Raw genomic sequence first — 24525 nt, forward strand, 5'->3', positions numbered from 1 at the left:
AATTTGATAGGTGGACCACTCGGTGGATAAAGAACTGGCTGGACGGCCGCACACAAAGAGTTGTGGTCAATGGCTCAATGTCCGGCTGGAGACCGGTAACGAGTGGTGTCCCTCAGGGATCGGTGTTGGGACCGGTCTTGTTCAATGTCTTCGTCGCTGACAGGGACAGTGGGATTGAGTGCGCCCTCAGCAAGTTTGCCGATGACACCAAGCTGTGTGGTTCAGTTGATACGCTGGAGGGAAGGGATGCCATCCAGAGGGACCTTGACACACTTGTAAGGTGGGCTGATGCCAACCTTATGAAGTTCAACCATGCCAAGTGCAAGGTCCTACACCTGGGTCGGAGCAATCCCAGGCACAGCTACAGACTGGGCAAAGAGGAGATTCAGAGCAGCCCTGCAGAGAAGGACTTGTGGGTGCTGGTCAATGAGAAAATGAACATGAGCCGGCTTCAGTGTGCGCTCGCAGCCCAGAAAGCCAACCGTATCCTGGGCTGCATCAAAAGGAGGGTGACCAGCAGGTCGAAGGAGGTGATCCTGCCCCTCTCCTCTGCTCTTGTGAGACCTCACCTGGAGTATTGTGTGCAGTTCTGGTGTCCTTAACATCAAAAGGACATGGAACTGCTGGAACAAGTCCAGAGGAGGGCCACAAGGATGATCAGGGGACTGGAGCACCTCCCGTATGAAGAGAGGCTGAGGAAGTTGGGGCTGTTCAGCCTGGAGAAGAGAAGGCTGCGTGGAGACCTCATAGCAGCCTTCCAGTATCTGAAGGGGGCCTATAGGGATGCTGGGGAGGGACTCTTTGTCAGGGACTGTAGTGACAGGACAAGGGGTAATGGGTTAAAACTTGAACAGGGGAAGTTTAGATTGGATATAAAGAGAAAGTTCTTTACTGTGAGGGTGGTGAGGCACTGGAATGGGTTGCCCAGGGAGGTTGTGAGTGCTCCATCCCTGGCAGTGTTCAAGGCCGGGTTGTACAAAGCCTTGGGTGAGATGGTTTAGTGTGCGGTGTCCCTGCCCATGGCAGGGGGGTTGGAACTAGATTATCTTGAGGTCCTTTCCAACCCTAACTATTCTATGATTTTATGATTCTGTGCATGGCTACAACAGTCACTGATTTGAGCATATGATATTTTTAACCCTGGAGCTTTTATATGTACTGCAGAACAGTTATGCCTTTACGGCCAAATTGTTTGGATAAACAGCATTAAGACAGCAGTTCTACTTGATGTTCTTAAAGCTATTTTCTCACACAATGAGAATGTTAAGATTCTTAACACCTTGATCCAGTGCTGTTTCCAGAGATATTGCCTGATTACATATATGAGACTTGTCATATTTGGCCTATTTCATTTGCCTCTGTCCAGTTTTCATAGCTTTGTACAGCTTTTTAACTCTCTCACTTTACTGAAAAATGAAAAGAAACAGGTGATTGTAATGAGCCAGTGTTGTATATTATTGTGCCTTTTTCCGTAGCCCATATTAAGTCCTTTCAAGGCAAAAAACCACATTCTTGGTGGATGGAGAATCCTCACTGAAGGATGACCTGGAACAGTGACCATGCCCCAAGCTAGAACAGTCAGATCTACATCTGTCCCACTGAGTGTTCAGAGTACGCAGCTCCTAAATTTCAACTTATCTTTTCTGAGCAGTGGTGAAATGTGGTTTTTTGAAAAACTGAAGTGATTCATTAAATCTGGGAGAGTTTCCACAGGGTTGGGTTAGAAATGTTAGAATATTAGCATCCACTATGTTGAACTCTTGCGTAGTACAATGTGACTCTGCTCCCAGAACAGCTGGATATACTTGGCAGCAGCAGATGGCTTGGTCAGTCCCATTCTGTAACTGTGGAAGCAGTGGTGCCACAGTGATAGCTTAAGCCTGATGTTGCCAGATGATGCAGGGTCCAAGCTGTAAACCCAGCCCTGTGTAGCCCTGGCTCTCATAGAATGGGGGGATCCTTGGTGAGTTTTTGTCGTGTTAAGCCCATGCCCTGTTTGTGGGATTTCCTTTTCCTTTATGCTTAAGGTGTGTAATATTTGTTGCATGGCTCTGAACTACATGAAGATTTAAGGCTACTGCTCAAGAGGGTAGAAACGTTGGCCAGCCAAGGGCTGAGCCAGCTGCTAAAATTGACTGAAAGGGTTTTAAGACTGAGCAGACAGTGGGTGACTTTCCTATGGCTTTTGGAATAGAGCTGAATTGGTTCAGCTACAGCTTTCAGAGAATGTGGAAAATCTTAACTAGAAGTATTCTCTTTAGCAAACACAAAAATAGTGATCATGAAGCTTGCCATCCAGGAATTAAGGAACAATGACAAACTTTTCTAAAATGGTTGTAGCTTCTGTTACTGTTATTATTCATGACCAAAATAGCTGTACTATTTTTTTCATCATTTAGACTCACTAACATACTAGTTGATTTATTGCAGGCATTTAGCTGTGCATTGTTTTGCTACACAGACTGCTTTGTGCTGCTCAAAAAAGCTGCAGAAAATGGTGATGCTTGATATTGTTCAATAGTATAGTGCCTTCTTAATTGGACTGCAATGAAATGTAATAATTCTAATGTGTCAAGCTTTTCTGGAAAATGTGGGAAATAAAGGAGTTTTTTTACCTCCTGGGATTTATGATGTTTAATTAAGTTATTGTCATTCTGTAAAATTAAATCAGAGAGAAGTAGTATCATACATGCTCTAAATGCTTTCTGGTTTAATAGATCAAATGGTAAAATAGTGTTTTGTTTTAGACGCTGACAAGCTCTTGAGTTCTTACAGCATGTTTATTGTTCTTTTCTACCTGCTCTATGTGATATTGTAATGCAGGGTGAGTACTGAAGTTCTTATCTGGTAGATTATCCTGTTAACCTGGCACTCCAGCAAATTGTCATGTTCTAGCAAAAAGGCAGGACATTATGCAAAAGAGCACTTCAGCACACAGGTACATTGTGGTTTTCATGTTATTTTACTCTTGTAGGATTGCGTTGATGTGGGATGGTGGGAAGGAGAACTCAATGGCAGACGAGGTGTGTTTCCAGATAACTTTGTCAAGCTTCTTCCTTCTGATTTTGAGAAAGAGGTAAGCAATGTATTCTTCCATTTTCACTTTAGAATACAGAATAAAAGTGGAGTTAAAGAAATTCTCTTTCAGGTATGTGATTTTGGCTAAGTTTTAATAACAAAAAATCGTTAAAGGAAATTAAATTCTGGGTTAGAAAGCATCCATGAAGAGAAATGGCAGTCAAAATCATATTATGGAGTTTCTTTGAAGGGTTTGATTGGCCCATCCAGTCAGTCAGCCTCCACTCTGTTGCTCTGAAAGCCCTCTATCCTGCATCCTAAGTATGAAAGAGAGAGAAACTGGAGGTCCCAGAAAAATTTGCTGAGTCAGGTGAGCAGTGAAGGCCGGAACTGTTAACTCTTCTCCATTGTTTCTGTGATGGAATATAAAGTTAACATACCGCCTGTATGATTGACAGCAGTCAAACACTGTTCCAGAATGAGAAGAGGAAAAATTTAACTGTGAGATTTGAAAAACAGCAGTGAGCTTTTGGTGTCTCAGAGGCATGTTTCTTTATCTCTCTCAGAATTATTAAAAAAGAAGGTATAATATCTATGCAGAAGCTTTTTCAGCTTCTATTTATTTGAAAAAGGTGGCATTATTATTTGCCAAACAATATTTAGAAATCCTGCAGCTTCCTGAAATAAAACAATGGATTACTTCCCCCAAAAGTCCATTCCATTTCTAGGAACCTTGTCAGTCATCAGTGGGATATTAAAAAACTTGCAATCAGGCTTTTGATGAGTATTTCACAAGGGCAGTGTAAGCCTTCTGTGATAAAACAAAGACTTACTGACACTCAACTCCAATCTCTGGCAATAAAATTGGATGCCAGAGGCAAAAATTAAATCACTTGGAAAGCTTAATAAAGCATCTATTAAAGAACTCACAGAAGCTAACATGATAATTATTGAAAATGAAGGTAGAAGAGCAGCAAAAACTGTGGGAGATGAAAATGCAGTTCCATAGCAGAGTGGATATCCTGGCTTCAGGCCTAATAATAAAAGAAGGTGATTTCCAGAAGAGGCAGAAATCATAAACTGTAAAACATAGTGAGTTTATTATAGAAGAAAAAAAATAATCTTTTATGCAATTTTTTTTTGTGATGAAATTTATTCAGTCTTTTTGAACTTATAAACTGTATCTTGTAGTGTTTTTCAGAGTACTGTGACGGCGACTTGTAGAATAAATTAAATGTTCAGACACTTAGCAATTGAAACTAGGTTTGCTGTAAATGTGGAGAATAAAGCTTTATTAATTTTTTTAATGGCACAGATCTGGCCACATGAGTAAAGAACTGGTAGGACTATAGTATTTCTGCTTGAATCAGTTCTAAAAGGGAAGGGAATGGATACTTTTTCAGTGGCTTTGTCAGGTATTTTCTGAGGTGATCCAGAAACCTTGGATTTCATCCGATGGCCTGAAAGTATTTGTTGCAGTAGCTCTTCTGCTTGTTGAACAAAAGCTTGATATTTTTTCCCATCTCATTATTCAGTCCTCAGTTTTCCAATCCTGATTTTTTTCCACACGTGGGTATTTGTCCAAGTCCTTTTCTATTCATTGCTTAGTCCCAGTCTCCACCTCTTAGGCAGTCTCAATTACAGAATTTCCCCCTGAGCTCACTACCCGAGTCTGAATCACCATCTGGATTTACTTTCTATCCCTACAGCAAATTTCTTTATCCAGCTTGCTTTTCCTCTCCCCTTTCACTCTTTGTCTCTTCTCTGTAGTTTTGCTGTCTTTTTGTCCAACCAGTCCTGGTTTCCTTTCTGTTGGCTTCATTTCTAGTCTGTCTCTGCCACCTTCTCGGTTATCTTGTCCAGCCACAGACCCTTGTAATTCTTCCTTGCTTCTCCATGTTTCCCTCAGCAGTATTAAGGCTTTTTCATGCTACCTCCATTCTGATCTTTGTCTGCCTTTTTGAAACAATTTATTTCCCTAATCAGCTTCCAGTTAAAACCACTTTGTCTAACGAACCATGGGATTCTTTCTCCTTTGTGTACAAGGCACATTAATGTTTTAGTTTTAATCAGGGGTGGGATTTGTAGTGAATCTCTCACTTGTTCATCTGCAATTTATTTTTTTTCACCATGTATTTCTAAATACATCTGCCAGATTTGAGAGAGATCGCTGGGAAGGGTGAGCAGCAAGGGCTCAGCCTTCACAGCAAACTCGCTCCTTATTAACATTCAGACCAAAACTTCGGAGTTCTAGAGCATAGGCTGAACTAATTACTGCAAGTGAGCAAAACAGCTGATCTTGAAAGTATGTGATCCTTTTGGCAGATGTATAGAAAATAATAAGGAGGGGTTTGATATTAACATGGGTTTGATAGAAAATATGAACCCAAATGGTTAAAGCTATGTGTATCTGGAAAATCATCTTAAAGGTAGGTCCACAAGTCTATATACAGTATTGCATACTCAGCAAGGTTGATTGCTGTGATAACAGTGATTGTGATCTATCTGTAGCAAAAGAAATAAGGTCCTTCTCTAGAAAAAAAATTATAGACATATGAAGAAAACAATTATTAATTTGTACTTTGCCATTATTCTCTTTAATTATGATACTTTATGGCTTTTTAACAGTGAGAGTTAAGGTATGTAATTTGATTTTCTGTTAATTCCAAGATTTGTATGGTAAATGCCAGTATGGTGTGTATACATACACACACATCAACACAGAAGAAAAGCCACTCTTTCCCTAGCCTAGACATGAAGAGGAATGGTTCCAGTGCTAATTTGGTTCTCATGTTTCTCAGCCACACCATTACAGAACTATTAGGAAAATTGTTATAATAAAGAAGATAAAAGTACAGAGTAGTTTGAATAATTTATTTCATTTCAACAGACATCTAAAACTCTGATAACTGTCTTTCACAACTGGAGCTGTAGATGTCTCATAGTGGTTGAATAAAATGTAACCTTTGCAGTATTTCCTGTGTTCTGCATTTTTGCTCCATTTATGCATCTGAAAAAACATGCTTCAGATTTTGCCATGCCTATCTGTTTTTTTGTGTTTGTTTTTTTTTTTTCCAAAATGGGTTGGAATATTTACAAGACTAAAATTTAAATGCATAGGTTTCTTAGGTAAATCAAAGATCCTGTACTTCTCTCACCTTAAGGCACATGAGCTGGACTTTTTTTTTTATTATTTTTTATCCCTCTCAGCAGAACATTTTAGTTGCAGAAGTAAAAAAATGAAATTTCATTTGTCAATGATATTTTCTCTCTTCAGATTCATTTTAATGAAGTTATTTCAGGGAAATTAGTGACAGATCTGTAGTGTCAAGATTTGTAGTTATTAATGGTAAGCAATGTATTATTGCTATTAATGTTAACTTTTATATGAATGAGATTTACAGGCATTTTAAAACCGCCTCTTTTCTTCTGTTATTAAATTTTAGAGACCGAAGAAACCACCACCTCCATCAGCTCCTATCATCAAACAAGGATCAGGTAAGGCGCAGCTGATGTTGTACAGCACATATCAGTGAGCACATCTCAATCTAAATAAAGAGTACTCAAATTTATATAGAATTTATCTGTATCAAAATTGATAAGCAGGAGGTGTCTAGAAAACAACTAATAAATAAGAATCAAGTTGCAAAAAGGTGATAACCCTGAAAGGCTGGTGCACTTTTTAAATGTATTGCAGACAACCATCTTCACCTCTTTTAAATGCCGTATTTTACCCCTTAAATATGTAAAGTCAGAGCAAGTGTTGATACTTCAGTTTTTACAAGTTCTCCAGTTCTGTTCCTTGACTGAAGTTGATTGTATGCATGTATTTGCAGTATAGACCCAGTATACTGGAGTCTGAGAATACCTGAAAAAGTGCATTCACTTTACATCTCCAGATCTGGTTTATTCTAGAGATAAAGAGCTTTTTAGCATGTCCATAAGATAGTTTCAGAGAACTTGGCTGTAATACAGTGGCCTCATCTGAGTTGAAGTCAAAAAGTTGCAGATCTGCATGAATGCTGGAGCTGTCTGTCTGTCTCAAGGTTCTGTGCCATATCTAGATTCTTAATTTTCAGTATTTCATAGCTGTAAGCATAAAACTTAAAGGAGTTATCCTGAACCTGTTCATGTAGATAATAGTTTTGCAAACGTATTAAGGGGCTGATGATTTTGCAAACAGATGAGTACTATCAAAGCTGGCTTTGGAATATGTTAGACTAAATTGTGTATGAATACTAAGAGCTGAAACCACTTGTACTGGTAGTTTTAAAATGACCTCTCAATACAAATTTTCAAAAGTGCCTGTGTGATTTATTTTTTCCATGAAACTTAGGAACAGTGAAAATCTCTACACGCTTGGCAGTTCTGACCTCAGAAACCAAATTCCAGTTCCATTCAGCAAAAGGCAGGGGATGCTGTCAGTTTTCATTTGTAATGCAGTTGTGGTGGAAACATAACTATGGCTGGAATTCTTTAATCCCTTAACTCCAATCCATTTGTTAAAATTCTGCAACAGCACTACCACTTCCCCCAGTGTTGGCACACATTAAAAAAGCGAAATGAACACATTCAATCTAGCCAGATCATTTTTCTTGTCACTCTGGTCTGTTTCAGCTTTCAGTGCTTTAAAATGTAAATCTCCCTCTCCTGCAGTCTTGATCTATTAATAGAAGAAAAAGTTATACCCATGTACAATTTACCGTGAATCAATAGGCTATAATTAAATAGTTTTAATTTGTCAAGCAGTCTCCAAGTACAGAATCATGACTTTAAATATTTAGTTTACTTATTGAGACTCATGGTTTATTCTTCAGTCTGTCTTGAGACTCATAAAAACATAAGTTTGATTTTAAGATCAGTAACAGTGTCCAGAGAGAGCAGTATAACTTTGCCATCTAGTGGTGTCTGCTTATTAAATATGTCTTAGTGACAACTTTAGAAAAGCTCTATAAAACATTATATTTCTTTCAATTTATATGCCTATAACTAGAGAATACTACTTTTAATATTTTTGTACCTGTTAGCATGCAATGCATTAGTTGTGTCACCATAGGAAGATAATATGCCTGTTTTCAGAAAGAAAAATGGATGCATAAAGGATACAGACAATTCAGTTAAGGCCGTATAAGTCCATGGCAAAGCCAAGGCTATTGCTATTCTTTGTTTTCATACTCAGTCTTTGACAAGTCATGGCTGGTTATCGTAGAATCACAGAATGACTGGGGTTAGAAAAGACCTTAAGATTGTGCAGTTCTAACCCGCCTGCCATGGACAGGAATGTTTCACACCTAGACCATGTCACCCAAGGCTCTGTCCAACCTGGCCTTGAACGCTTCCAGGAGCGGAGCGTTCACCACTTCTTTGGGCAACCTGTTCCAGTGCCTCACCACCCTCACAGTAAAGAACTTCTTCCTTATATCTAATCTGAACTTCCCCTGTTTAAGTTTAAACACTGTTTTTTACAAGGGTGTCCTTGTTATGCACAGGAGTTTTTTCTGATATATATGTAAAGGTGAAAACTGTGTGTTTATCATGGGTTATTATTACCATCCTGGCATCATCTGCCTTGTCAAGTTACCACTTTACTGAGATAATACTGTATTTTACCACATCCCCACATCAAGCCTTACTGTTGATGACAGGTAACAACATCCAGTGATATTTCTGTATATTTAACCAGTCATAGTGATAAATAAATACAGAACTGTCAATTGAAGCCTAAATAATTAAATATCAGTATCTTCTGATGCAGAGCATAAAATCAGAGCAGAGAATTAGAGCTGGTTTTTGTAGTATAAGCAGCACATATGTGAAGGAGGTGTCTAGTTTGTATTGTAGTATAGCGGGAAGTTTGGCTGTATTTCCAGATCTGCATAGCAGTAGACTTCCAGGACCATCTGTGCTGGGCTACTATACAAAGTAATGTGAAAACTGGAGAGCCAAAGTTAGGCGCACAAGTCCCTTTGAAAAGCATTAGGCATTTCACTGGGTACCTGGGATAAGCAACACACCTGCATCTAGTCTGGAGGGTAGGAATACTCTTCCAAGTCCCTTTGGGAGCTTGTACAGTGTTCACCAGAGCTTCCCTGCAGGTGACCTTCTTACGGCAGCTAAGGCAGGATCATGGCGCCTGCCTAGGTGCTTATTAATTTGGGTGACAATGCAGGCAGGGAGTAGAGTTGAGCCTGGGAGCTTGCCAGTGTTTGTAGGCTCACTGGTTTAGACGTGTCCTAAAAATATCCCTCTGTGTGTTAATGATGACTGTTAATCTTACTATAATTAGGTATATGGACTTGTGTCTCTTTTTCTTGAACACGCTAGTATGTGCAAGACTATCAGTATGTTGACTTGTGCTTTGCATAACTTGTGTTTCAGAAGGCTTTGTTTCTAGCAACACTTCAGGAGTGAAGTATTTTAATAGAACCATCTAAGTTGGAAAAGACTCTTCAGATCATACAATCCAACCATAAAATGGGAATTTGGTGTTATTGCCACGATAAGTGATGCAAATGCTGCCTGTCCAGCAGCACAGTTACATAAAGAAACAAGGGCCAATGATGAGTACTGATTTCTAGGAACCAGGTGCAGAAGAGAGTTGTGACAGTGCATTCAAAAAATGTAACTGTATTTTAGAAGTGCATATAATAGAATAGATTGAAGAAAAAAATTGCGTGTGTTCCCTGCCCTGCCTCCTCGCTTTTCTTGGATGTCATCTACTGTAATTTTTACTGGAACACTGATAGTCCTAGCTAAAGCGGTTTTCAACACTACTAAGTTGAAATGGTATTAGCACCTAGTATTTAGCCAATGCAGTGAAGCCAATATCCAGTAAAGCATTTCTTGTAATACAAGGACTGGAAGATTGCGTCTTGCCTGTGCCAGGAAATTTTTGCAAAATCCTCCCGTTGCTGGTGCCACAAGTTCCCGTATTCCTACTAGCAACAAAAGTCAGTATATCAGGGTCTTCAGTAGAGAGGCAGAAGGCAACAGAGGCTTACACCTCCAGGCTATAAGCTGTCAATTAAAACAGTCATGCAGAATACTGTCAGTACTACTGTTCTCATCCTCCAAACATGTGGAAGTGAACAGCTAGTGCTAGAGTTGAAAAAGAGAAGGGTACTCGATGTAAAATAAGCCCTGTGTTTGTCTGTAGTATTCTTTTGGCAGAAATGCCCGATTAATTGATTCTAACTAATTGATCCTAATGATTCTCCACACTGTTGAATTGTTCAATTAGCTATGTCTGCAATGGTAAAGGATCTTTTCACACTCTAAAAATCTGTAGTTATTGAAATTTTTTTTTTATATATATTTTTTTTAATGGGATGGTCAGAAAGTACTTGTTCTTTTGAGATACACATTTTGGAAACTGTGAACCTGATCTGGGAGAACATAAATATGTAATTGCTTTTTTGTCATATTGATGTAAGCAAATACTTGAATCTAGATTTATATTCAGTTTTAGCAAGACATTTTTAAATTGGAGTATGCAAAAAGCTTAAGAAATTGCAGAATTAAATCGTTTGTGACCATATATGCTGGTTTGTTGACTTCTTCAGAATTCCAAATTTTCCTTTCTTTGACAGGTACTACAGATCGAAAGCATGAAATCAAAAAGGTGCCTCCTGAAAGGCCAGAATGTCTTCCTAATCGAACAGAAGAAAGAGGTATGAAATGTGCTTTCCTGCCTGCTGTCTGCCGAGAGACAGGGAAACGGAACTGATGCACATTCTCATTTCTCAGTTTCTGTTTTCATTAAGTGCATTGTTTGGATCTTTATTTCCCACTCTGATAGATCTTTGATGTTGCACATTTTAGAAAGGATCTCATTGTTGCCTTAGAACTAAATTCAGGGTATTCAATTATACCAATCCAGAGCTGGTAAGCGCTTGAAGTCAAAGGGAAATACGCTCTCAATGCATAAAATGCTATCTAAAGCTCTGTGCTCAGTAAAACACAGGTCCTTCATCAAGTAAAATGCCCCAGATTAGTGTCTACTTTTTTCTTCACATCTATATGCTTTGGTTCTCTAGCTGAAAGCAGGGTTGGTGGTTTTCCTGCTTCACAGAGGGGTTTTGTGAAGATCTAGTCATCAATGCTTATGAATCATCCAACTATCATAGTCACAGAAGTCATAGGCAAGCCTGTGAAGAAATGGAAAAAATCTGTCTTCAAAGCCAGGTTTAAACATTGTAAGGAATGGGGCACAGTACCACACAGAGCAGTGACAAGCAAATTAAACCTTTAATGGTTTCATTGTATTGTACATTATGAATAGTTTGGGGATAATAGATACACTGATTCTCTAATGGTGTCAAGTTTCATACGTTTAAGCAGATTCTTAGATTATACAGACAACTTTGTTTGTGGGATTTCTTAACTTTTAAGTATTCAACCTTGCAGTCTTTTAAAAGGCACGGGTATGCACATCTAAATGCATTAGATGCGGTTACAATTCAGTGCCAGAACATTCAGACTTTGCCCGAAGATCTGTTTCTGGATATATGTCTTAGTGATCTGACAGGTGTTTTAGCAGTTTCATCTACATATGTTTATTTCTGGTTATGTGTGCTACTTCTTGTGGTTATCTTAGCAATAACTCCCTTTGCTCTCCATTTTGGATTTAAAAAAAAAGCTGTCAAAATGGTGGAGGAAGTATAAACATGATACTATCCAACGGTATAAATATAAGTAGCTTTTCTAAATGTTGAAAAGAGAATTAGGAGTCATGCCTACATTTCCGGACTACCAGGAAGTGGCAGGGATTGCTCAGTGAGGTGTGGCAGCAAAGGTGGCACAGGAATGTTCTTTACGCTGTGTGTTGGTACACTGCCTAGGCCGTCCCTCATACATAGTTCGGATTCTTGGACATTGGTGCAGTGTAAATCGCCATAGGAGTAAGTGTGTAAAAATTACACAATATACTGGAAAAGCTTCAGTGTTACAGAAGACCCAACAAATTGCGTCAACTGAAAGTGTACTGAAAAAGGGTGTATGCCTCTGAACAGTCACTTACTGGACTATTCCAAATCTCATGTGGACTGTGTTTCTAGTGATTTATTCCATGATCCTCTCAGACTGAAACCTAGAACCCATTAAGGAATACCCTTATAAAAATACCGTGGGAGGAACACTGCCAAGACCTCTTACATATATACAGAGATGTAATATTCACGACATATTGTAGGCAGTGTTATCAGGGGAAGTGGATGTTGACATAGTAGGATACAGAGAACAAAACTTTGGTCCCTTTGTGAGTTTTGTCCTTTCTTTAAGAAGAATCAGGTTTCCTATGGTGTGGCAAATATGTTTACATGTTTCTTTTGTATTATGAATTTAGAGCATATTATTTACAAGAGTTATACATATATATTGTACATCGCATGCTCACAGGCATTGCGTGTTTGGCATTGGGTATTAGTATTGTGGCACTTCCCAACTATGCATAATCAGTTCTGCAAATGATCTGGTTTTTCACTGGTAAGCTGAAAACTTCAGCATGTAAGTCTGTGCTTAAAAATCTAAATAAAAGGTCTGATTTTCCTGAGGGGTTTATATCCTGCCAAACATTGCAAAATTTTAATACTTGTATTTTCATTTAACTGTAGTTCACTTGAAACTCACTTTTATTTTCCTCCCAGTAATGGTATTTCTCTGCTCGCTCAAGAGCTGTTAAGGATATCTAGCATAATTATTTTTGTGACCTTCTAACTTAATATTGTTTTGTACTAGAATTTGATATAAGTTGTGCTCATGGGATATTGTTCTACATGGTATGTAATGTTTTGCTGTTCTTATTTTTTACACTCAGAAGTCAGCATTCCTATTCAGACACTGCACACACATTTTGGCCAAGAGGAATTACAGACAAGAACAGTCAGGCAGGGCAAATAACTGATTTGTGGTAAACATCTTATGTCAAAAAAAAGTATTATTTAGGACAGATGTGGAAAGGAGATAAACTTTTTGTTTGTATACAGTGTATGTACAGTTGAAGATTTCTTGTGTAATTGTAGACTTACAAGTGCTAATGAATTCCACTTAATAATATCTGTGTTCTTTATTCCTGGAAATAATTGATTTAAAGAAAGATCAGAGAGAGAGCAAAAACAGTTAGACTTGCAGAAGCCTTCAGTTCCTGCTATACCTCCGAAGAAACCTCGGCCACCCAAAGCAAACTCTGTGAATAGACCTGGTACCTTGCCCCCAAGACGACCAGAAAGACCAGCTGTGCCTGTGACTCATACAAGGTACTGTTCTTCCTCTGTCCACTGATTTTGGGTTTAGTGAAAAAAACATAGAATCATAGAATTTACATACATTTAAAGAATTTAGATTTTACAGTTACTGCCACAATTTGATTTTATGGTAAACTATATTTAAAGAACAAAGGGGAAAAAAAGAAAAGCCATCTAGTCATCTGGCTGATTCATAATTATCTTCTCAAAAATAATAGTCTTAGATTGTTCATTGCTAATTCATTTCTACTGAAGAAAACACTGTTACTGTAACGTCATAGTTTCCACTGCAGAATATGTGGGAAGTACCTGCATCAGTAAGTTAAACTGGTGTTGACTTTCTTAGTTTACCTCAGATTATTTCAGTTTAGCCTTGGCACTAAGTACTTGGATTGTACAAAAGCTTGGATTGTACTGAGGAACAGCATTAGACAATGCATATTTCAAATACTGTCAGTTTGCTTTCAGTCTTTTTTCTTTCATCATTTTAGATCAATTTTGAGACAAATACATGTGTCTTCATACAATGTTCTTTAAGCTGGTGCCACTGCAGAATGCTGCTGTCAAATATTTACGTTCTAATGTTGGTTGTTATTCTACAATTACATGATGCTCTTTATCAAAGGTGATTACAGCCTTTGAGGAGCACTGAGAAGTTGGTCTTGCCAACATAATTCCATTTAATCTCTGTAGAGCTTGGAAAAGCAGAGATTGCAGAAATTAAAGGCCTTGACTGTAGTCCTAATGAAGTCTAGATGGCTGCATTAGTCATCAGCATCTGGGTTGTGCACTCTAGACTTCCTTTATGCATAGTAGATAGAAATAGGTGAAAACCAGAAAAAAGCAGTTGCCTAAAATGGGAAAGCTGCACATCTTGCAGAACTACTAGAATGCAGGCACAGAAATAATTTTGATATTTTACTGTTAGAAAAAATAACTACCATTGAACTACTGGAGTTCAAGTATACTGATAGTGAATTAGATACCAATATGGAGTATAGGGTAGAGTGGAATAAAATCCTAGTCATTGGTTCCCATCATTCCTCCACATATAATACATCAAACAAATGCTCTCAGAGTGGAATCTGAGACATATAAAATTAAAAAATGGGGACTGCCTTACTGTTCATCTTACTGAAGTGCTTTGACTGTGCTGTCAAAGGTGTGTTAACTTCTCTGGGAGAACTTACCCTTCCTTCTTAGGTGCTACTGTCACAGTTTCTTTTGGACATTTTGGCTTAGAACATGCTTGCTTACTTATTCCAAAATATAGTCCACAACTGCTGGTCACTTGGGCATGCCTGGAAAAGCAAGTATTTGCTATGATCTTTAGATTTAGCTAAGTAATGTCTTCTTGGCAAGACCAATACATATCCTAGTGTTCAGTTCACTGGCTGGTCGCAGAACGGGCTGGGCATACAACGGGGTAGCTATTCTTTTGTCCTGTCCTTTGCCTGGAATATTTTAAACACATTGTAAATATTTTAAACATTTAAAGCTATGGAGGGGTGTTTTATTGCCCTTCTCATTTTTTTTTTTTCTAAGTTGGAAGTTAACAAGTGAAAAAGCAGATCTAAACAGTAACCCTGGTGTGTTCTTTAATTGTCCAAACTCCTCTGTGTCTAGCAAAGGAAAAAAAAATTTTTTTGCTTTTTATCTAATACTGTTGTATTTGAAAGGATTTTATTTGTAACAGTAGTTAAATCAAAACTTAGAAGGGAAGGTGATTTTTAGGGTGGTGATGCTGCATGCTGATGATCTCAGTGCTAGTAGCTTCCTAATGAATTTCTTCAGCAGCTAATTCAAATTAATGGATTTACCTCATATAGCTATTTTACCTTGTAAGCTCTAACTTCTAAGGGTGTCTTGTAGGAAGAGAGCAGGAAATTCACATAATTAAATAATCCATGGAATAGACTTCAAATTACTTGAATAATTAAGAAATGTGAAACTTCACATGGAAGCAGTCACTTCAATAAGACCATTTTGGTTTTAAATCAGTTCTGTTTTATAAGATAGTGAAGATTTTTAAGACCTGCTGGTATGCATTTCCAGAATATGAAAAACCTAAGGCAATTGCAATACAAATTGAAACAGCAAAATGTTTGCTAAACTGTCATGGTTTAACCCCCGCTGGCAGCTCAGCCCCACACAGCTGCTTCATTCATTGCTTGACAGTGGGATGGGGGTGAGAATCAGAAGGGCAGAAGTGAGAAAAATCATGGGTTGAGATAAAGACAGTTAAACAGGTAAAGCAAAAGCTATGCATGCAAACAAAGCAAAACAGACTTCTTCCAGTGTGTCCCATCGGCAGGCAAGTGTTCAGCCATCCCCAGGAAAGCAGGGCTCCATCATAGTAACGGTGACTTGGGAAGACAAATACCATAACTTTGAATGTCCTTCTAGTCCTCCTTCTTCCCCCACCTTTTATTGCTGAGCACAGTGTCATACGGTATGGGATATCCCTTCGGTCAGCTGGGGTCAGCTGTCCTGGCTGTGTCGCCTCCAGCTTCTTGTGCCCCTGCACCTTCTCACTGGCAGGGCAGTTTAAGAAGCAGAATGCCTTGACACTGTGTAAGCCAAGCTCAGCAATAATGAAAATACCTCCCCATGTTATCAACACTTACTTCGTCTCAAATCCAAAACGGCATTGTTCAGGCTGCTAGAAAGAAAATTAACTCTATCTCAGCCAAAACCAGTACATGATCCTAGGGGGAAAAATTGCTGTAGCTATAGTGAGTTCTGTGAGATTTCCATGGCAGCTGCTGAGCAGAAGAGAGTTTCTATTTTTTCTGTTCTGGGTAAGTGGCTTGCATCTTATATATATCACTGATTTTTTGTGGCCACGATTGCTATTCCATTTAAATGTAATCATTCTTCCTTGGAGGCAGGTTAGGGCTTCAAGGGCAAAAGGAAAGACAAAATGCATGTGGGAGAGAGAATAGATGTCCATTTCCTCCAAAGGCTTCAAAACTTATTTAACCTGTGATTATACAACTTTCAGAGTCAACTCTCTGGAGTAGGCAAGCCATAAAGATGTACAGAAAGTACACTTTTACAGTCAGTCTAAACCAATCTGCCTCCATGCTGCTGCTAACCATGGCAGGTTCCCTCTCCCGGCAGCCTGTTCCTGTAGCCTCCCTTATGTTAGCACCAGCATTTGTGTAGCCATTCAGCCATATGGGTCAGGTTGTTGCTCCAGGTGGCAATTATTCAGTTTGCAGTGGGATTTCTATTAGTGTGAGGTTTCTTTTAAGCTGATCATAGAATCGTAGAATAGTTAGGTTTGGAAAGGACCTCAAGATCATCTAGTTCCAACCCCCCTGCCATGAGCAGCGACACCTCACACTAAACCATGTCACCCGAGGCTTTGTCTAACCTGGCCTTGAACACCACCAGGGATGGAGCATTCACAACTTCCCTGGGCAACCTATTCCAGTGCCTCACCACCCTCACAGTAAAGAACTTCCTCCTTATATCCAATCTAAACTTCCCCTGTTTAAGTTTTAACCCATAACCCCTCGTCCTGTCACTACAGTCCCTAATGAAGAGTCCCTCCCCAGCATCCCTATAGGCCTCCTTCAGGTACTGGAAGGCTGCTATGAGGTCTCCACGCAGCCTTCTCTTCTCCAGGCTGAACAGCCCCAACTTCCTCAGCCTGTCTTCATACGGGAGGTGCTCCAGTCCCCTGATCATCCTCGTGGCCCTCCTCTGGACTTGTTCCAGCAGTTCCATGTCCTTTTTATGTTGAGGACACCAGAACTGCACACAATACTCCAGGTGTGGTCTCACAAGAGCAGAGTAGAGGGGCAGGATCACCTCCTTCGACCTGCTGGTCATGCTCCTTTTGATGCAGCTCAGGATACGGTTGGCTTTCTGGGCTGTGAGCGCACACTGAAGCCGGCTCATGTTCATTTTCTCATCGACCAGCACCCCCAAGTCCTTCTCTGCAGGGCTGCTCTGAATCTCTTCTCTGCCCAATCTGTAGCTGTGCCTGGGATTGCTCCGACCCAGATGTAGGACCTTGCATTTGTCATGGTTGAACTTCATAAGGTTGGCATCAGCCCACCTCACAAGCATGTCGAGGTCCCTCTGGATGGCATTCCTTCCCTCCAGCATATCAACCAAACCACACAGCTTGGTGTCATTGGCAAACTTGCTGAGGGCGCACTCAATCCCACTGTCCATGTCACCGACAAAGATGTTGAACACGACCAGTCCCAACGCCGACCCCTGAGGGGCACCACCCATTACTGGTCCCCAGCCGGACATAGAGCCATTGACCACAACTCTTTGCATGTGGCATTAAAAAAAAAATAAATTAAAAAGTAAAAAAAAAAAATTAAAAAAAAAATCATCTGTCTGATCAAACTGACAGCCTATCTGCATGGGCATCAGCTGAGTGAGGGAGATACTGTGACCAAGAAGATATGGCTCCACTACTTTCACAACAGTATTGATGTAGATTGGCATAAGTCTGTTGATTCTTTTGAAAACAGAGTTGGGGGAGGGATTTAAGGGGTTGTTGTCATATCTTGTTATCTTTTGTAATCAAATTTTAAATGTTGTGACTGTGAGGCCTCGGCCACACTATCCTAAGACTCTCCTCCAAAACCATACTCACACATTTCCTAGAGCACTTCCAACTCACATGGTGCTCTCAGTTTGCTGGGAAATGTATTTGTGCAAAACAAAGTATCCAGTCAAATGTTCATTGCCCTTTCAGCCAAGAAGCTAAGTTGCTTCTTAGAGATTTACAAACACAAAAGCGATTTTTAAAAATAAAGGCGAAAAAGTAAGAAAACTAATTTGTCAGGTGAATCCTTTGGAGAATATCCTTATCATCTCACCAATTAATGAATGTGTCTAGGAATGTGTTATATTTCGACTGTTTCCTTCCTGGTGCAGACTGCCTGCCATATTGACAGCTGTGTAGCACTCTTTTTTTTTTTTTCAGGTCATAAACTGCTTGCCTATCTTTTTTAGTTCATAGAACGCTTACTGCCCTACCACCGAGTCTGACAGGATATATGCTCACTTAATCTGTGACTTCCTTCATTTTTTAATACAAATTTTCAGACTTCCTGAATTCTGAAATAGGGTTTCCAGCCACTTTGTGCTTTGCTCATAAACGGCTTGCCATGAGTTGCGGTTCAGGCCATCTGTCATCAGCTTATGGTATCAAAAGCAAAGACAAATGAAAAAATCAACAAGATTCAGGAACTCACTATGTATTTTACTTTTGATAGCTACTTACTGCTCTTCATAGAAATGCACCTCTGCCTGGGTTGTTTCAGGGACAGATCTATATTTTTACCCGTAATTTAGGTACCTTACATACATCATAATTGTTACAGCGCTATGCTGGGAATACTCATTGTGGAAAAACTATGATATGTGTTAGGTGACCTGATAATGATTATGTACAATTTATTGCGTTAATTGGACAGTTGATATCACAGTAAATATCACAGTAAATGTCACAGGGACTTGCCTGTGTGGCTTGTGCAATGCCAAGCTATGCACCTGCCACTTGCCCTTTTTGAATTAAATGTTTCAGTAGTTGCATTATTCTAGTAAACTTAAATAGTTGTGTGATAGAAAGTTCTATGAAGAAACAATAATCACTTTGCATGTGTTTGATCTCCTGTTTGATTTTAAAATAGTTTCTCTGTATTAAGTATCACCAATCTTTACACTTGCCCATTCCAAAGACATTTCAGAGTAGATGATCTTGGTTCTTTAGACCTGTGGAAGAGTACTAATAGTCTAATCTCATGAGCAACATGCAAAAATGTGTTAAGTGTAGCTGCATTTATGAGTAAATACCAGGAACCATTGAAATGCACAGTGCTAGCTTGAGATTCTCTCCCTTTCTGCACTATTCTAGATAGTCCATTGCTGTAGTTTATGCAAGCCAATTAATTAGAAAAAAATTTAAATACCGTATTGAAGAATGTCCCTTTGCCCTTAGATTTCCTTCACGCTGAGATGCTGTGAACATCTGAAGAATTATTCAGGACACTACGGTGTCTAAAATAGGCTATTTTGACAGGTGTTAAGGAGAAATGAGATAAGGTTAATCTATACAGCATGTCTACTTACTGGAGATGGTCTGACACATTGCTATTACTCTGGTGCTACAAAGGAAGAATATTACACTCTCTCATTAGTAATTGCAAGTTAGCTATTAATTTACTGTAACATGAAAACTCCAGTAAAATATGTGTTCTTCTTGATCCAAATGCAGGAGTGATAGTCCAAAAGTGGAATTAGTGGGCAGTACAGTATCCGGCACTCTAGAGAAAGACTCCTCTGAAAGAAGCAATGACATCGGTAAGTTATAGTGCTTTTTAAAGTTTACCTAAGAAGTTTATGGTGCAGATTTCTGCTTTTTAGTGACTTTGTTATGATCTGAAAGGTAGATTGAGGGTTTGGCAATGTATATGAGTGCATTTATACCATGTTTTAATTGCAGGATTAAAGGATCATTTCTGCTTTACTTAAAAAGTTTTATCAGGGTTTTGTGTTTAAATAAAAAAATAAAAAGGAAATATGGAATGGTGAGCTATTTTTAATAGGAGAGCTTTTGTTATTTCTGTTTAAAAGTCTGAAAAAAGTGAGAAGGCCAACAATAATAAGTCATACTTGTTTAACAGATGTAATATTAGTGCTGCCCTACTTTTAATGCTACAAAAGATTGTGGGTTTTTTGCAGTTAGTAACCTTTACCTTTTCCAACACATTAGAACAGAGACCCAGTTCAGGCCAATTTGAATAAATTTTACTGCAAACACCAATTAAAAGCAGTCTAAATTTCTCTTGAAAATAATAATCTATGTTTCTGCAACACAAACAGTTTAGTCAGGAAATCACCTGGACAGGAGTAACAAGAAGTTATTTTTCTGTCTTCTCTCATCCTCCTTCCTTCTCAAGTTGGCAGTGCAGGAGAGATGTTTGCTGGGGTGGGTGCCACAGTAAATGGCACTTGGAAAGCAAGGTGCTCTGACTCTTGCCCCAGGGCTGTAAGCAAAAACTGCGACAGCCATCTTCTACCTCTACTTAGAAATACGTTGTCAGCAGCTGCTGCCGTCACTCTCCTCCTGCAGTCGCAGCTGTGCCATGAAACCTGTTTTTGTAAAAGGCAGAACGAAGGTACCCTGAACGTGTAAGCATTGCTACCTTTCACTGGTACCCTTTAATGTTATTTCAGTATGGTTGGTTTCTACCCAGACTGCTTTATTAATAAAACCTCTCTGTAAAATAGTATACATTCAGCAGCCAAACCTGACTTTTCTTTGAGCTTGAAAGCAGAACTATAGTTATAGACAGTGTAATTGCAGTGAAATCAATTGCTGAATTAACTTCACATAGGTTTATAAGCTTTCCAGCATCCATAAGTCTGGGGTTTTTTTGACCTTCTGCTGTTGGTATGGTTTATGATAGTAACATTCTTCTGGAGAAGCAAGTAGTATGTTTTTCCCAGATTTTCATCTGGGATAAACACAGAAAACTAGAAACTTGTGATAAATTGCATGCATATTTTCATTGTAGAAATTCATATAAAAGAATGGTATGGAAATACAGTCAAATTCTACTATTTAGTGTTTGTTACCCATGTTTACAAATTTGCTTCAAAGCATGTAAGCCTTTGCTTACTTGAAAGAGAAAGCTATAGCTGTGGACAGGATATAGTCGTGTGATGGAAGTAAAATTTTTTAATTCTTGTTCTAATTTCATAGAATCATAAAATCATTTCCTTGGAGTCCTTTCATGATAAAATCTTACAGTGTTTTGTGGTGTTGGGTTTTTTGTTTGGTTGGTTTGGTTTGGGTTTTTTGGGTTGTTTTTTTTTCTTTCCCAGATTTTTCTAACAATTTATAAAAGGTTTGGTAGGAAATTTGATTTGTAATAGGTTTTGTTAATCTCCAGAATTTACAGGGTGTGGGTTGTTTTGGTTTTTTTTTAGTGGAGAGTAAGAGCCAACAAGACTCCATAAACCAAACCACACACACGACATGTTGCAAAGCATTTAGCTGGTGACCTCCTTTTACCACTAACAAGGGGAACCTGTTGAGCCCAAGGCTGAAATAGTGTGAACACTTAAATAAGTATAACTTGATAGGGTCAAACCGGAATGGCATTTACAAGGGCAAATCATGTCATTCTAGCCTGCTAGACAACTCATTAAAAGAAAAAAAGAAATAAAATATTATTTTGGAATGAAAGTGAGCACAAAGATCATAAATGTTATAAATTTTCAGGAAGCTTTTGATGGCTTATGTGAAATATTGTTAAAGAAATAACAGCCTTTTAAAAGATGGTAGAGCAATAAACAAGAACTTAATTAGCCAGAGCAATTCACAGTGGATTAATGTCTTTTATTATGAGAGAAGGTTTGGAGTTCAGGACAGTTTATGGGGCAGAGTAATTGGAAAGATTTATGATAAATATGTTAGATTTATTATTTATTTACAAAGAGAACAATGGGCTGGAGAAATCATGTGGCTAAAATGAGTTATTAGTAAAAATGATAAATGAGTGGAGTTGTCCAGTGTATTCTTAAATACTGATGCCTCAGGCAGTGTTAGTCCATATAATACTTAACTATGATATATGTTACTGGTGTTGCCCAGTGCTGTGTACTTTTGGTAGAATAGGCTCAGCTTCTCTGAGATTCATCCTTCTAGTCAGAATGGATCTGGTTAAATCTACCATTTGATGTCTTTTCATCAATCCAAATTTATACAAGGAATTAGAGTGGGCCTCTGTGACAGACAAGGTGGGGCTTAGCAGTAGCCTTTGAAGAAAATTGAAGTTAAATAGCCTTTGCAGCAGCTCAGGTATACAACCATTCTGGTTACTGGGATCCTCTTTATTCCGCCATTAGCTCCGATGCCATTCCTGGGCTCTTAGAACTCTTGGGGGGACAGAGGAAAAAGCAGTCAGTTGCAAGTTGCCTTGCCCTCTTCCATGCTTATGCCAATTACTGGTGGTGAATCACGGACCGAAAATGAATACTGCAGAACTCTGCTGCCTTTTGTGCACTGTGATGTTAACCTGGATAATGGTTGCCACTTTCTTAGCTCCGTAGCTAGTCTGAAGCTCTTGTTCTTTTGTTCAAAGCAGAGAGGTACAAAAGCACTGCATACAGTTTTGGTTATAAAAGCAAACCATACAATAGCTGGATGGAGAGCACTTTGCCATCCTGTAAAACCATTTTTAAGGATTTCTAAGTTGGTTCTTTTTCTTTATCATGGTGAGACCAAAATGTTTATGATAAGGGAGGAAAAGGTACAGGGTCCTTCCACAGACAATCTCCAAAAAAACAAACAAGTGATCAGCAACAACAAAATCAGTAGTTCCATCAGTGATTGAGAAGCAACATGCAGAGGTGAATTGGGGAATTCAGGTTCAAAACTTGTGTTCTGTCTAGGTCTCCAGTTCTAGATCAGTGTGTTAAACATTGCATGTTTCGGAAATGGCATTTTTCTATTTATTTTCTAAGTAATATTACAGCAGTGGATCAGTGTTGTCTAAACAGAAAACCCCACACCTTTAAAAACTTTACCAATTAGGAAAGTCACAAATGCTGAGGTGATGTGTAATACTGTACATAACATTCTGTCAGTTGCATATATGAAAAAATATTTTTATGTAGATGTTAGCACATGGTTTGATTTCACTAGCATGTTCTGCAGAGTTGTGACTTGACATTTAAATTTCTTGATGATAATACAGAACTGATTACAATTTTGCAATCTGTTCTGACAAGGGCAATTCCTGTTCAGCAACATCTCTGCTGATTATAGATATAATGGCAGCTATTACTTCTGTTGCTCATGCCTTTGCTTCTTTCCACAATCCTTACAAAAAACATTGAAAAATTAGCCGTCGGAATATATTATTTAAGAGGAACCATTCCCCATTCCTCCTCACTTCCTTTGTTTTCTTTTTTCCCTGTTTTCAGTGATGCCTTTACTTTCCTTTCCACACATCTTTCATCCAACTTTTCCTATTTACATCTCTTTGCCATGGGTAACTCTTCTTCATTTCATGAGGGTAAGGCACTTTTTCTCCATTTCTTTTCTGTCCTGTCTTTGCTTTAGTTGACAACATGTAGCAAGCAAATACAAGAAGTATTTTGTCGAACACCTATTATATACATGGCTATTATAGCTTTTTTTTTAATTAAAAGTTGAACCTGAGTGTACTGTGACAGAAAATCTTTCACCATAGCATTGAAATTAGAAATCATTTTAATTTATTATTATACTGTAAGAAATTTTGGCAGTGGACATGACATGCACACACTTTGTCAATGCTGTGGTTTCATTAACCTATTCTTACAGACAGATGGTGTCATTGCAAAGTTTAGTCCATATATTTGATTATGATGGCCTTACATGTTACAAAGCAAAAAAAAAAAACCAAACAAACAAACAAAAAAAACATTCAGTAACATGCTAGGGTGGTTCTCTAGTCTGAAAGAGATAAAACAAAACAAAACCTAGAAATCTGAAGAGCACTCACTGACTTTCAGTGGAAAGTGCATGGTTGTGTCACCCAAGACTTTATCTGCACTATTGCTATGGTTAAAACCCAGTAGTTGCACCCATTGTTATATCTCATGTACCAGTGACTGCTCTGGACTGACAGGGGCTTTTGAGCTCAGTTTAAAAGGCTTCTAAAACAACATTAGATACACTGGAGCCCCATTCTACCAACAGAATGGTACCCCTTATGTAGGATTACATTGATTTCAACATCTTAAATTCATGCCTTATTGCCTAACTTGACTTTTTTTTTTAATTTCACAAAGAATTGTTACATCTGAGGGCCAGGGTAATGACAGAAACATCTAGCACATATAATAGCTTACTAGATCAAAAACTAATGCTTCCAGACAATTACTGAATTATGCCAATTAATTATTGGCATTATTTCTGCAAGTGAGGATTTTAACCATATATGTACATACACACTTCGGAATCCAGTGGTGAAACAAGTCTATCTGAAATAGGCTTGCTTTGGAATCATCTAACACTTAAAATCATATGGATACAGGCTGAGTGATTTAAAGAATAAGCCACAAAGAAACAAAAATAGAAAATCTACTGTGGTAATGCTCAGTTAATCCACATGAGAATCAGTTTCAGTGCTTTGCAAAAAGACTGAGCTGCACAGGCGCTTCCCACACAGACACATCTTTTCAATATTTTTCCTGGCTCTTTACACATTTTGCGTAGTATTTATGAAAGCAGTTA

The 24525-nt window shown here is 38.6% G+C and overlaps 1 protein-coding gene across 7 annotated transcripts in view; it reads left to right on the top strand.

Annotated features, from left to right (window-relative positions):
- SH3KBP1 (SH3 domain containing kinase binding protein 1) overlaps positions 1-24525 on the top strand; it is a 233384-nt gene that overhangs the window by 192522 nt on the left and 16337 nt on the right. For all 7 annotated transcript variants that reach the window (XM_065677327.1, XM_065677328.1, XM_065677329.1 and 4 more), the window contains 5 exons: positions 2975-3076; positions 6465-6516; positions 10608-10688; positions 13109-13271; positions 19510-19595. In XM_065677327.1, coding sequence (XP_065533399.1) covers positions 2975-3076; positions 6465-6516; positions 10608-10688; positions 13109-13271; positions 19510-19595 — 484 coding nt within the window. The remainder of the gene's footprint in view (positions 1-2974; positions 3077-6464; positions 6517-10607; positions 10689-13108; positions 13272-19509; positions 19596-24525) is intronic.

Source organism: Lathamus discolor, chromosome 4 (assembly GCF_037157495.1).
Source record: "Lathamus discolor isolate bLatDis1 chromosome 4, bLatDis1.hap1, whole genome shotgun sequence".
Classification (NCBI taxonomy): domain Eukaryota; kingdom Metazoa; phylum Chordata; class Aves; order Psittaciformes; family Psittacidae; genus Lathamus; species Lathamus discolor.